This window comes from Eubalaena glacialis, chromosome 7 (assembly GCF_028564815.1).
Source record: "Eubalaena glacialis isolate mEubGla1 chromosome 7, mEubGla1.1.hap2.+ XY, whole genome shotgun sequence".
NCBI classification, from domain to species: Eukaryota; Metazoa; Chordata; class Mammalia; order Artiodactyla; family Balaenidae; genus Eubalaena; species Eubalaena glacialis.
Genome location: NC_083722.1, coordinates 64,978,454 through 64,992,660, shown reverse-complemented (window position 1 = coordinate 64,992,660; position 14,207 = coordinate 64,978,454). Strand labels below are relative to the sequence as shown.

The following is a 14,207-nucleotide window of genomic DNA, read 5'->3' as shown; positions in this document are numbered from 1 at the left end:
TGACAGATCAGGAAAGGAGGAGAAAAGTTGGAAAGTATGGCTATCAGAAAGAAGACAAGGAGAAAAATAATTACTGCAATGGATTAAGACATATAAAGTATGTTAAATGTATCATATTGATACTAAAAATCTAGTTGCTGTTAGAGGATGCTTGGCAATCAACTCATCATCCTGAAAACTAGTGAATAAAGAGAAAAGAATCTATTTATTTTGCTTTGTCTCTCCCATTCTGCTGATTTAGGTCCCGAAAGGGGAAAAGTCACAATTTTTATTGGACACATCCGAGGCTCAGTGTTATCTTGCCTCCTGGGATAAAAGACAGGAAGAGAGATGTTTTCCTGCCCTGGGCACAAGGGCACAGGGACACAAGCTGTGTTCAGAAGGATGTGCTAAGGTGGGCTTTAAGGTGGTCCTGGGCAGGTTGGAGCACCGCAAGGAGCCAGGTGGGCAGGCAGAGCTGCTTAGAACAGGGAAGAGGATCCCTGCTGTCCAAGGCCACGTCTCCAGGTGGAACCAGTGAGACTGGGCCTGTGGAATTCACTCCGGAGGCCCCCGGGTCTGGGTCAGGATTCTCTGCTCAAGCATGGCATACCGCTGGAGGAGGGCCTCATAGACCTGGAGGGGTGGAAAGAGCAGTTTAGGATGGCGAAGGGAAGGTGCTCTTACATCTCTTTGCAACTTGCAATTTAAAAAATTCTACATCGCATGTACTTGCAATTTAAATTTTTTGCTGGGCAGAAAAAAGGAAGTGTCAATTCACAAAAGAGGAAATGCTAGTAGTTCTCAAACCTATAGTTTAAGATCTTTAAAAAATGCAAATTATGACAAGAAACCAGTTTTTGTTATCAAATCTACAAAATTTTAAAAAATTCTGATGAAGGTACCTGGAAATGGCTGTTTCATTGCACAGTTGGTAGAAGTTGGTGGTGCAACCCTTTTGTAAATCAATTCAACTTTATATTTGTATTAAGGGGCTTGAAAATGCCCATGGCTTTTGACCTAGTTATTCTACTTCTGCAAAGCTCTCCTAAGGAAGTAATCCTAAGTGTAGGGTGCTAGGCCCACCAAAGTTCCTCTTAGACACCACTAAACATTCAGACTCATAAGACTACCATGGGCCACACCTTGGCCCTCAAAAGGATACACTGGAGAAACATGCGTGTTGGCACAGTGGCTGCAGGAGACCATGAACAGTTTGCGCAGGTGTCCAGGAAAGGGTATCTCTGCCTCCCTTCCTTCTTCCCTCCTTGCCCCCCAGGTTACAGCTCAGGTGCAAGGAGATGAAATCCACATCTTACAGGTGCAAGAACCACCCTGGCTTTGAAACCTCACGCCCCACAGGAGTATCCCTTGTTAACAACTCCATAGACAAGAGCCGTGCCCGTGAGAAGTCACTGCACTCAGAGAGCCCTAAGTATGACTTCCCCTTAGGTATTTATGTTTTCCCATTCCAGATGCAGTTTCCTAATTCAAGGCCATTTTGGCATAGCAATGTTGCCTAGTAACACTGTTGACATTCCACTTTTATTAAGTCTCAAAGGAAGCAGAGCTAGAACATTAACCAAAAGTCAAATTCTCATGCAGAATAGGGAAAGGTTTTGTTAACCCTTTACCCACATAGGGTTAATTATAATAATTGAAAAACTAGAAGCAACTGCTCTAAGACATGGAAAATGCTCGAGAAAATATGGTTCATTAGCCAGATAGAATATTATGCAGTCATTAAAAATAACATGTATGTTCCTGTGCACCTCTGCAAATTGCATGATGATTAGTGTCTTAGCCCATTCTGGGTGCTATAACAAAAATACCATAGATTGAGTAGCTTATAAACAACAGAAACTTGTTTATCACAGTTCTGGAGGCTGGGAAGTCCAAGATCAAGATGCCAGTAGATTTTGTCTGGTGAGAGCCTGATTCCTAGACAGTCATCTTCTTGTTGTGTCCTCACATGGGGGAAAGGGCCAGAGATCTCTCTGGGCCCTCTTTTGTAATGACACTAATCCCATCCTGAGTGCTCCAGCCTCATGAATAAATCACATTCATAAATTCCCACCTCCTAATACCATCACTTTGGGGGTAAAGATTTCAATTCATGAATTTTTAAAATTAATTAAAAAAAAAAAACAGGGGAGGCTAACACAACATTGTAAAGCAACCATACTCCAATAAAAATTAATTAAAAAAAATGAATTTTGGAGAAGCCCAAACAGTCTGTAGCAATTAGGAATTTATCTTTTTATGTGCCATTATCTCCCATTATATCCCAAACACACAGAGATGGTGTGTTTGGATTCCTAGAGCTTAGCATAGTGCTAGGCACACAGTAAGAACTTAATAAATAGGTGTTAAATAAATGACTATGTGCAAATCAAAAAAAAAAAAAAAGTATGTATACCTTTAAGAATATAAATTCTTAGCATAGTAAAAGTTCGTAGTAATGTTTTAAAAAAATGGTAATAATATAACATGTAAAATATGTCAAACATGAAGAATATTTATGACAATGTAAACACAAATAATATAATAAATTGTATACTGTGAAAAAAAAGAATATAAATACGCTGTAATGTAGAATTTTTAAAGCAGGCTATAAAATTATATATACAGTGTGCTGTGTAATAAAACCAAAACCGAAACCAAAAAACCAACAAGGGAAAAAGGAGCAGAAAGAAACACAATCCCACGTTCTTCCTCTTCATTCTTTTTGTTTAAAGCTGTTTTCATCTGTGGCTCTGTAAGCCTTGCACTTCAGGTCAGTGCATGTGGTCTTACAGACAAGCAACACAAGGCCAAGGGACCCAGATTTCCTTGGGACTCACATATACCACCAGGAGGTCATGCCAATCCCATTCCTTCTTAATTTGGTTTAATTGGCTCCAAAGTCAAGGCCTTTAGTAACTGATTACGCAACTAGGGCCTACTCTTGGTACAGCTGGAGCAGCTCTGCCTGTGAACTCAGACGTAAGAGGGCTGTGATATCCTCTCCAAGGAGGAAATTGTAACATTCAGCAGAGCCTACAGGGAAAACACTGTTACTGTTTTGAATTTCCACTTGAGCACACAGAGGTGCCATAGAAAGCAAACAGAGGACGTTGTCCTGCTCTCAAGGTATTTACAATCCAGTCCTCAAATAGGTCACTTATGCCAACAATCACAGACTGTCACTTCTTGCCACCTGGTGTTGAGAAGGATTCCGAGGTTACACTTGGGTTTAATGGTAAAGAGTTCCATGAGCTATTAGTGACTTTGGTCATGGGCAAGCCAGGGAGAGTGGCGGTACACACTGAGTATTTGCCACCTGTAATGAGGCAGCTGCAGCTATTTGTTGCCCTAAAGCTTACCCTCACTACCTTCTTCCTTGTTGGCCTCCTTCTAGAGAGGATGAAAGAGCCAGACTCCACCTCAGCCTTTCTTACAACCAAGGTTGACAGTATAACCAAGTGGTAGTCTGTTGGGGGAGTTGAGAGAAACAGACCAGTATGTTTCTCCCTGAAAAGCAAGAGTGTGTGAGGAGAGACTCCTTGCCTAATGCCACGCTCTGATTTCTGCCTATGAATACAGTTGCAGGGCCACATGATGTTAGGAGAAGCTGCATACATCCTGTGGTCATGTGGAGCATACCTAGTACAGCACTATCCAATATGGTAGCCACAAGCCACATGCGGTCCTGAGCACTTGAAATGTGACGGGCGCTATTAGTAGGAAATGCACACCAGATTTCAAATCTCAGCCAAAAAAAAAAAAAAGAAGTAAACTATCACATTAGCAACTTTTCTTATTGATTACATGTTGAAATGACAATATTTTGGACATATTGGGTTAAATTAAATATATTAAAATTAGCCACTTTTTTATTTTTACTTTTTTTTCTCAAAAATGAGACTATTAGAAAATTTACATGACATATGTGGCTCTCATGATGTTCTCACTGTCCACTGCTGACCTGGAGAACTTCAGAAAACCTCACCCGTAGCCCTGACACTGCTGAACCACTGAACCAACACGGCAACACCGTCAGACTTCCTGTTGTATAGTAAAGCCATGATAGGGACTTCCCTGGTGGTCCAGTGGTTAAGACTTCGAGCTTCCACTGCAGGGGTCGCAGGTTCAATCCCTGGTTGGGGAGCTAATTAAGATCCCGCATGCCGTGGGGCGTGGCCAAAAAAAATAAAATAAAATAAAGCCATGATAGGCAAGGATTCTCTTTAACCCTCACAATTAGCAGGTTAAAAGTAGGCCAGACAGATGTCCCCACTTCCCAGATGAAGAAACAGAGGTTCAGAGATGAGGAGTGCAGCTCAAGGTCATGTGAAGGTCACACGGAGAGGGAGAGGCACAAAAAGAATCAGAACCCAAAGGCTCTTTATCTCAAGGTAGGATCTTTCTACTGCATTGAACTCCCTCTTAAACAGAAGGACACACAACAGAAAGTAATAGAAGCCTGGGCAGACCCATGTGGGTGGGTTATCTAGTCACCTGGATAGCATGAGCTTCTGCTTCCAAGATAAGCTGCGGGACAATTCTCTATATGTGTTTCTATATGTCTTGTGACAGCTTTTGTTCCTGACTATCTTTTCAAGGGTGTTTGTATAGCAAACAGCCTTGGAAGATAGGGAGAGGGAAAATTTGTTTGCTGACCAGGATGATAAAGATGTCTCCTTCGGACAGGTTTGCTCGCAGCTCCTTTATAATGAGCAGGGTCCCTCATTTGTGACACAGACACAGTGTGTGCACAGTATCCACCTGGGTCCACTCCACACCGCCCGATGGCACTTCAGGGCCAAGGAAAACTGATGCAAACATGAAGCTTATGCTGCCTGCTGTAGTGTGAGTAATAAAGCCCTCTGTCTGTGTCACCCCCTGCTCCTGGACTGCAAGAACCTTCTGCAAACAGGAAGGGTGGTGAAATGGACGCTATGGCATACCACCCGGATTGCCCTGCAGGAACAGAGAACTTATTCTCTCAGCCCTCAGCTGACAGCCTCCTTTGTGGATTGCTTTGGCTATAGAGAGCTGCCTTACCCCATCCTGGGGTGGCCTGCATGCAATAACGGATTGACATGGAGTATAAAGGCCCGTCCCCCTCACCACAACTGGGTAAAACTCAAAAGAGTCATCCCAGCTTCAGAACTTCCTGTAGGACTGACTGAGGGCTCCACTGAGATCGCACTGCAGCTCACCTCCTGCCTCTGCCCAGCCCTGCCTCTTCCTTTTTCCTTCAACAGATGCAGATCCCAAGAGTGCCCCCTAATAAATCTCCTGCATCCTAATCAACCACTCATGGTCTGCTTTCCAGGGAACCCAACCTGTAACAAGTGGGGTCTGCCTTCCCTCTGACTGAGTGACCACACAGCTGTCTCGGATCTAGATTTCAGATCTGAATGGTAGAAACCCAGCATGTCTTATGCTTAAGTGACAGAGTCTTTCAGTGGCCTCTGTAGCCCTGTGAATTAGAAGGGCACACCCCAAGGCATCTGAGCAAGGAAGATACGCCCAGTGAGCCGTCTGACCCCTGGGGCTATAAGATCAGCTGTACCTCTGAATCTCAGAGACAACCTGTCTTCTTTTGCTCTGTTTCCTTGACAATTAAAAAAAAAGTAGATTTCCCCTTTAGTTAAGCACATCAACTACAATGTAGGTGATAAAGAAAAACTTACCTTTTGGAAAAAAGAACGTAGTTGATTTTCACGATGCAAATGCCACGAATGAACTCTGATGGTCTCTTACCTGAGACGCTCCCGGGGTTGGGGCAGCAGCTAATCTGGGATTTGGGGCTAACTTCACAACCTCTGAAAAGGGCACATCTGTTCCAGCTGCAAGGCCTAGAAGGGAAAGCTCATTTCACATCAGTGCATGTTGCAAATGAAGGCGTTACCCGGAAATAGCATTTTCTCTCTGGAGTGATAAAATGTTCTAAAACTGGATTATGGCGATGGTTGTACAACTCAGTAAAGTTAACTAAAAATCACTGAATTGTACGCTTAAGTATGGGTGATTTTTATGTTATATAAATTGGGCCTCCATAAAACCATCTTTAAAAAAAAGAGAGAAAGAGAAGAAGTTTCAAGTGCAGGCCTCTTCTCAGCAGGGCCTTCTTTGTCTGAAGCGCATGTCAGGAGGCAGCTAACCTCTGACCTCTGACAGAGGGGAGGGTCCGCCCGCCTCTCCTCCCTCACGTGCCTCCACTCTCCGCATCGCTCACTGCATTCCAGCCCCCCCAACTTCTCTCAATTCCTTCCGCTCAGAGCCTTTTCACTGTGTGGAATATTCTTCTCTCTTCTCAGAAAAGCTGCCACTAGGAACATCCCTTCCAGCCCTCAGCACCATCCGCCTTCCTCAGGGCACATCTCACTACTTCTGCCACAGATTGGTTTAAGGTCCCTCCCTTCTTGAGCCGGAAGCTCTGAGAGGCCAGGACTGGGTCTCCACTGGAGCCCTGGTGCCTAGCACACTGCCCGCATACAGGAGGCACTCAATAAATGCTCACCAAGCAAAAGAGTGGCAGGGCTGGAAAACAGAGAAGGTTGCCATAGGTGGGCAGGAAACAGTAAGGGATTTCCGGGCAATTTAAGGAGCAGTATTAGACTGAAGGGAAACTCAAGACCACCGAGAGGGAAGGAGGGCCCACTGAAGATGTGAGGCCCAGTTTTCTCTCTGAAGAACGCTGGAATATCCCAGCCCAGAGCTGTGTGGATGAGGGGACACTGGGCGGTGGGGTAGCCACCAGAGAGACTACTTGAAAGACTCTTGTCCCCCTCTACTAGCTCACAGACTGGCTTTGCATGACTGGCTTTCATCCCTGGACCCAGCCGGAGAGAATGGATGTCCACATAAAGTGGGAACTGGTGTGCTAGGACCTAGCTCAGGTTTTAGTTTTGGAGGGCAGAGCAGGGCAGTACCCCCAGGTAATGTCTGACAACTAAATAGGCACGGAAAAGGAAAAATAAGAAAGAAACACAGTGCAGCACAGCAGTGGAGGCCCCAAAGGGTGGTTCCTTTTCTGCTTCGGCAAAAGGAGGAGTATAAAGTAAACCCCAGACTCCTCATGGGCAACACCGAAGGCTGGAAGCTTATGGAATGGTGTTTTCAAAGTTCTGAGGAAAATATTTTAGAGTCCTTTGTCCAGCCAAGGTAGCATTCTTTGGGAGGGTGAAACCAAGCCCCTGCTGGACATGCAAGCCCTCAGAAAATTATCACCTACTGAATTTCCTCTTAAAAATGTATTCAGGCTGTATATTCCAACAAAACTAGCGTAGAAATGAAGGAAAAAGAAATTGCAGAGAGTCAAAAAAAAAAAAAAAAAAGACAAACTCATACGTAAGTGCAAATAAAAGCCAACATGTTGTAAAGTTTGATTAAAAACATAACAGCCTAGAAATAAACTGCCCGTTCCCTGGTGGCCTAGTGGTTAGGACTCCATGCTTTCACCGCTGTGGCCTGGGTTCAATCCCTGTTCGGAGAACTGAGATCCTGCAAGCCGTAAGAAAAAAAGAAAGAAAGAAATTGCCCAATGATCTTGATACAAGTGGAGGCACAAGGTGGGGCGAGGTGGATAGGGCGGAGAGGGAGGGGAATGAAAGAGTAAGAGTTTAATTATTAAGAGAAGGCTACGGTCCCTGATTAATTCTCAATGTTGAAAGAAAACATACAAGTTTAAATAGGTGTGTTAAAAAGTTAAGGATAAATGCGTGAAGAATGCAACCGCTAGAGGGAAAGGACAAAGCCCTTGAGTTACATGGGTGGCCGGAGGAGTGGCCTGAGCAGGCAGAGGACAGGGCAAGTCGACCACATGGGTGGAAGAACGCCCTTGTGGGCCTGTGCTGCTCCCGCAGTTTCAGGGAGGCCTCCATCAGAGCCGTGGTTCCCCACTACCCCCAAGGAGCTGTCCAGGGTCCTGGACTGCTTGCCTCTGAAGCCTTCACCTTTGTCTCAACTTCTGCTCTTGTTGAAAAGATGGCTCTGGACTTTATCTACCCCCTCCTGCCCACCAGCTGTCCAGACCCATGCCCAAGTGCCCTCAACCAATGTCCCTGGGCTGAGTCTGACTCTGACCAGGCCTCATTTATTTAGGACCCTGCCTCTCTTTCCCAGATTAAGTAAAGCACAAAGGAACAGAGGGTTTGGGGTTGGTTCCCCCCTGCTGGGAGGGGAGAAAAGTGAATCTAAAGACTCCAAGCCTGGGTTTCCCTGGTGGCGCAGTGGTTGAGAATCTGCCTGCCAATGCAGGGGACATGGGTTCAAGCCCTGGTCTGGGAAGATCCCACATGCCGCGGAGCAACTGGGCCCGTGACCCACAACTACTGAGCCTGCGCGTCTGGAGCCTGTGCTCCACAACAAGAGAGGTCGCGATAGTGAGAGGCCCGCGCACCGCGATGAAGAGTGGCCCCCGCTTGCCGCAACTAGAGAAAGGCCTCGCACAGAAACAAAGACCCAACACAGGGAAAAATAAATAAATAAAAATAAAACTAAAAAAAAAAAAAAAAGAGTGGCCCCCACTTGCCACAACTAGAGAAAGCCCTCGCACAGAAACGAAGACCCAACACAGCCATAAATAAATAAATAAATAATTAAAAAAAAAAATGGCCCTATAGTTTAAAAAAAAAGACTCCAAGCCTCCCATGTCCCTAAAGACTGGGAACATCCCAATCTCCCCTTCCCACTGTCCTCAGCCCAGCCAGTGCCCCAACCGCTTCCAGAGGCATCTGCCGCCATCCATTGACCTACCATGGAAAGCTCGGTAAGCAGAGCCCACACAGGCTGAGTTGGCTGTGTCTATGACGTACACTGGGGTGCCAAACACATCTGCCAGCACCTGGAAAGGACAGAAGTTCTTACTGTGGTGAGTCATTCCTCAGAGGGAGCATGCACACAGACATGCATTTTCTGGGCTCTCTTTTCTAATATGTCTTCTGATACCTTCCATTCCACCTCTACTGCCTTAAAGGAAGTACACTTGGCCATGCCGCCCTGGTGATAATAGGGTTAGGGTGACCTGGTAGAAGTCTCTAGTGAAGGGCCACAGCTCTGTGGGTTGTCCCTGCATTGTTTAACCATTTTATCAAAGACGAGGAGGAAGATTTAGAAAGTATGCTTAGCAACAAACAATCAAGGTGGAGATGGCTAGGTCTCAGACTAATATTAGCAAGGCCAAACAAACCCAAACTAACAAATGCATGTCTTATAGGAATAAAGATAAAGTTTTCCATGTAGGTCCCCAAAATAAATTGCATAATTTTAGAATAGAGCATGTGTACTAAGAGGAGCTCACATGGAAAAGACTTGGGGGGTCTTAGTTAACCAGAGATATTGTTGATGCCTCATCCGGATCCCCTTACTGGACCGGTGTGCACCCTCACCCAGATGCTGTGAGTATTGGCTGCTGATGGCTCACAGCTGCCCCTCCTCAAAAGAATTGCTCTTTGCTGAACAGAGGCTGCCTCTCACAGGAGGTTATTCGTATCTCTTCCCACGACAGCCAGTTGGCCCTCTTACCCCAAGGTGGAAGCAAGTCTGCAGCATAGTTCATGGACCATATCTCCCCATGGGATGGAGCTGAAGCTGACTCCAACCAAAACCACATCCTTGCCTATCCTTCTTCCCCTGCCCTACCTGGATCCCTCACTCGCTTTCTCCTGGGAGCACTCTCCCAACAAATCACTCATAGAATACTTTCCATTTCAGGCTCTGCTTCTAGAGAATCTTACCTAAGACAGGTATACTATTGTACAAGTCAACAGTTGATTCAGTTACTCCAACAGCTAAGGCAGCCTCGGGCTATACCCCAAAATTCTCAGTGTCCCAATAAGACACTAACAGCCCCATGATTTGACAGCTTGATTGTCAGATATCTGCAGGTTGATTCTACTTTGGGCCATGTATGTCTAGCATAATGAAGCACGAGAAAGACAGTGACAAATTCTGGCAACTGTATTATAAGAGGAATGGCTGGGAAAATCAGAGATGTTTAAATTGGAAGGGGGAAACCTTGAGGAAGACAAGAACATTGGCATTAGATGTCAGAAGGTTTGCCATGAAGGACAGGCACTTTCTGTGTGACTCCAGAGGCCAGTGCTGGTACCAGAGAGTGGAGTTGTACAGGGCAGTGGTTTTCACTTGAGCATAAGATAGAATCTGCTTGCCATGTGCGCTGTAAAGAGCTGGCTTCCTGGGAGAGAATGAGCTGTAAGCTCCCCATCCCTGCCGGAGTGGGAACAGAGGCAGTGTTACTGCTGAGTGTCTGGCTCTTGGACGTATTAGACGTGGAAGAGGCCCTAGCTCAGGGCTTGCTACCGGCACTTACCTGCAAGATGTCTCTGTTGTGAGATGCTCCTCCAGTGGCCAAAATCTTTGTCTTAGGCACTGCAAGAAAAAAGAAAACAAAAAACAAAAAACGGCTGTGACAATTCCCCCAAGGCAGAAAAAGCTGTTTTCCGGAGTTCTTCTACCACAAAGGGCTAGTGTCAGGCCAATGCCTCTTGCTCATCACACAGGACTGCGGGGGAGATCTAAAGCTGGTTCTGTCCATGCATGTCCAACGTGAACTTTGCTTGTGAGGCTGCTTCCTCATCCACCTCTTGGGGATGCAACTGAAGAGGGTACACAGGATGGTTCTAAGGTTCTGGCAATGTTCTATTTCTTAACCAGAGTGCTCTATGAACAGGTGTTTGATTTATTAATATGTTTCACAATTAGCTGTATGAAGCACATATTCTACTGTATGCATACTTTTCACAATAAAAAATAATAAACCACAGTCTAGTAAAAGACATATAGTTCCACTTCGGGTTAAAATGGAGATGGTCCAGAAAGAACATCCCCTGTGCTGTGACAATGAGAGAATGCTGAATAAACAAACAAAAACATATTTTTATTTAATACTATCAAAAAGTTGTAAAAGCAGGGACTTCCCTGGCGGTCCAGTGGTTAAGACTCCACGCTTCCACTATAGGGGGCACATGTTCGATCCCTGGTCGACTGGGGATCCCACATGTCACGTGGCCAAAAAAAAAAAAAGTTGTAAATGCAAAGAAGTGTAAATAAATTAAATCCTAGAATGAGATGAGCCCTCAAGCGCTAACTTGCTGTACCTGCAGTACGAGATAGATGGCATAGTGATCCTCCAGAGGCACATAAACTTTGCCAGGACAGAAAAACCGGCCAAGCATTAGGTGGTGTTGGTGTGGGAGAGGCGTCCCAAAGGCAGAGCTAGTCCTCCTCACCCCCTCCTCTCCCCCATGGACCGTGTAAGTGGTGATGCGGAAGCTGGGGGCAGGGCAGAAAAACAGAGAGCTCTGTAATCTCATAGTGCTTAGATCCCTACATTCCTGCGTCACAGGACTCTTTTACAATGAAGAGGCATTCATTTATTATGCAGGTATTTAAAACAAATAAATGTTATAAGGCTCTGCTGCCTCCTCTCAGCCTCCCCCATCTTCACCCTCAGCCATTAAGAGAGTACCTGGGGACTTCCCTGGTGGTGCAGTGTTTAAGAACCCACCTGCCAATGCAGGGGATACGGGTTCAAGCCCTGGTCTTGGAAGATCCCACATGCTGCGGAGCAACTAAGCCCGTGGGCCACAACTACTAAGCCTGCACGCTAATGCCTGTGAGCCACAATTACTGAGCCTGTGTGCCACAACTAGTGAAGCCCACGTGCCTAGAGCCTGTGCTCTGCAACAAGAGAAGCCACCGCAATGAGAAGCCTGCGCACCACAACGAAGAGTAGCCCCGGCTCACTGCAACTAGAGAAAGCCTGCACGCAGCTACAAAGACCCAACGCAGCCAAACATAAATAAATTAATTAATTAATTTAAAAAAAAAAGAGAGAGTACCTGGGCTGGGAAAAGGGGAAGGAATGTCAGCCGGCTAAGGAGACAATCCAGGACGTGGGAAGATGTTCCAGTGTGATTCCATGTTGGAAAATCAAAACATGCTCCATTCACGACTGCAAGAAAAGTCAGCTGGGCATGATGTAAAGCACCATGAAGACTTTGACACACTTTTAGGTTTGTATGTCCTCTTTGTAGGTACAAAGGGAATAGAACTCTGGCTTTATAAAAAACAAACTCATAATGGAGACTGGAAGAAAACGGTCCTAGATGGCAGGAGTGGTTGGGGAGAGGAGGGGATGGGATTATAGGTAGTTTTCTTTCCTTTATTTTCCAAACTTGCTATTATAAGGCTTTTCTGCTCTTATAAGTCAACCTAAACAAAATGAAATATACATCGAAATATAAGCTGAAAAGGGGCAATGGCTTTAGCCCCGCCCAGCTGGGTGCATATGTCTCACGGTGTACAAACATCAAGAAAGTGATCATTCCTTAAAGAAAGCAGAGGTAACCCCGTGGTTCAGAACCCAGAGTCTGGAACCAGACTGGCTTGGTTCAGAAGCTCTGAGCAAGTGATGTAACACTTTGAGCCTCAAGCAAGTGATATAACACTCTGAGACTTGGTCTCCTACTTTGTGAAGCAGGAGTAATACTGGTACCCACCCCAGAGACACTGTTGTTAATAAACATAATGTGCTTAGGAACCAGGCTGGGCACACAGTACGTGCGCAATAAATGTCGGCAGCTATTATTATCGTGATCATCAGTGTTACTTCAAATGTCTTTTTATTCTTCTTAGATGTTACTAAAACGAGATTATGACAGTTCAAGAATGAAACTCTAGGGAATTCCCCAGCGGTCCAGTGGTTAGGACTCCGCGCTTTCACTGCCAGGACCCGGGGTTCAATCCCTGGTCAGGGAACTAAGATCCCGCAATCCCAGACTTCCCTGGTGGCACAGTGGTTAAGAATCCGCCTGCCAATGCAGGGGACACGGATTCGAGCCCTGGTCCGGGAAGATCCCACATGCCGCGGAGCAACTAAGCCCGTGCACCACAACTACTGAGCCTGCGCTCTAGAGCCCGCGAGCCACAACTACTGAGCCCGCGTGCCACAACTACTGAAGACCGTGCACCTAGAGCCCATGCTCCGCAACAAGAGAAGCCACCGCAATGAGAAGCCCGCGCACCGCAACGAAGAGTAGCCCCCGCTCGCTGCAACGAAGACCCAATGCAGCCAAAAATAAATAAATAAATTTATTTTTAAAAAAAAGAGATCCCACGATGCCACAAGCCATGCAGCCACTGGGAGCATGATGCCTACAGTTCGTGCAGCCCTTTTACCCTTTTAGGTTCAAGCGCATTCATTCATGTGATCTTGTTTGAGAAGAACCCAGCAGAGCTGGCAGGACAGGTTTGATTCGGCCCTTAAGCTTGCTAAGAGGATAAGTAAGCTTATGCTGTTTTGCACAAGAATCGCTTCAGAGGCTGGGAACGATGACATGATCACACTAGACCCCTGGAGCCCAGGAGGGCTCCTCTGCCCTCATTGCCTCTCCCCTCACACTGGGCCGGTGGAGACAGACCCCCAGCCCCCCAAAGTGCCCCCTCCTGATGACCGGAAAACCCTTCCTGCCAGTCACTCACGCCCACCTCAGCACCATCTCTGCCCTGCTCACCTGGGCTCACTTCTCAGGGACCTTGGGAGCCTTTGGAGACCTTTGGGGAATTTCTTTTTACACTCTGGGTGGGGGGATGGAGAGGAGTGGGACTGTTTATAAAGTTCATCCTATTTAAAAAATTTTGTTGAACTATAACATACATCCTAACAAATGTACATACATACCATAAGCTGACAGCTTGACACATTTTCACAACTAAACACACCTGTGTAACCTAAGAAACAGAGCCTCACCAGCACCCCAGAGGCCCTCCATGACCCCCGAAAGGTAACTACTAACGATCCAGACTTCCAACAACAGCAGATAGTTTTGTCTGCTTTTGAATCTGATGTCCACAGAATCTGCCACGCGTACTTTTGGGTTTGGCTTCTTTTGCTCAGCGTTTTCATTTGTGAGATTCATCCATTTTGTTGCGCGTGGCTAAGGCTGGTTCATTTTCACTTCTGTGTAGGATCATGTCGCCTGAACACCCCACAAGGCATCTATCTTACCATCGATGGGCACTGTGTTGTTTCCAGCGTGGGGTGCTAAGCACAGGGCCACCGGCAGTGTCCTCCTGCACGTCTTTAGTGAACACACGTCCACATCTCTGTCTTGCATCCACCGGGAAGTGAAGCTGCTGGGTGGACGTGTATGCAGCTTTAGTAGATGCTGCCTAACAGGTTTTCAAAAAGGTTTACCTAGTGCTTATTTTTA

The 14,207-nt window shown here is 46.1% G+C and overlaps 1 protein-coding gene across 1 annotated transcript in view; it reads right to left on the bottom strand.

The window, feature by feature from the left end:
- Positions 1-218: 218 nt before the first annotated feature.
- XYLB (xylulokinase) overlaps positions 219-14,207 on the bottom strand; it is a 43,942-nt gene continuing 29,953 nt past the window's right edge. Inside the window, exons 16-19 of the mRNA XM_061195255.1 lie at positions 10,304-10,362; positions 8,728-8,815; positions 5,731-5,825; positions 219-615 (exon numbers count right to left, since the gene is read on the bottom strand). Of these exons, the coding sequence (XP_061051238.1) occupies positions 538-615; positions 5,731-5,825; positions 8,728-8,815; positions 10,304-10,362 (320 nt within the window). The 3' untranslated portion in view covers positions 219-537. The remainder of the gene's footprint in view (positions 616-5,730; positions 5,826-8,727; positions 8,816-10,303; positions 10,363-14,207) is intronic.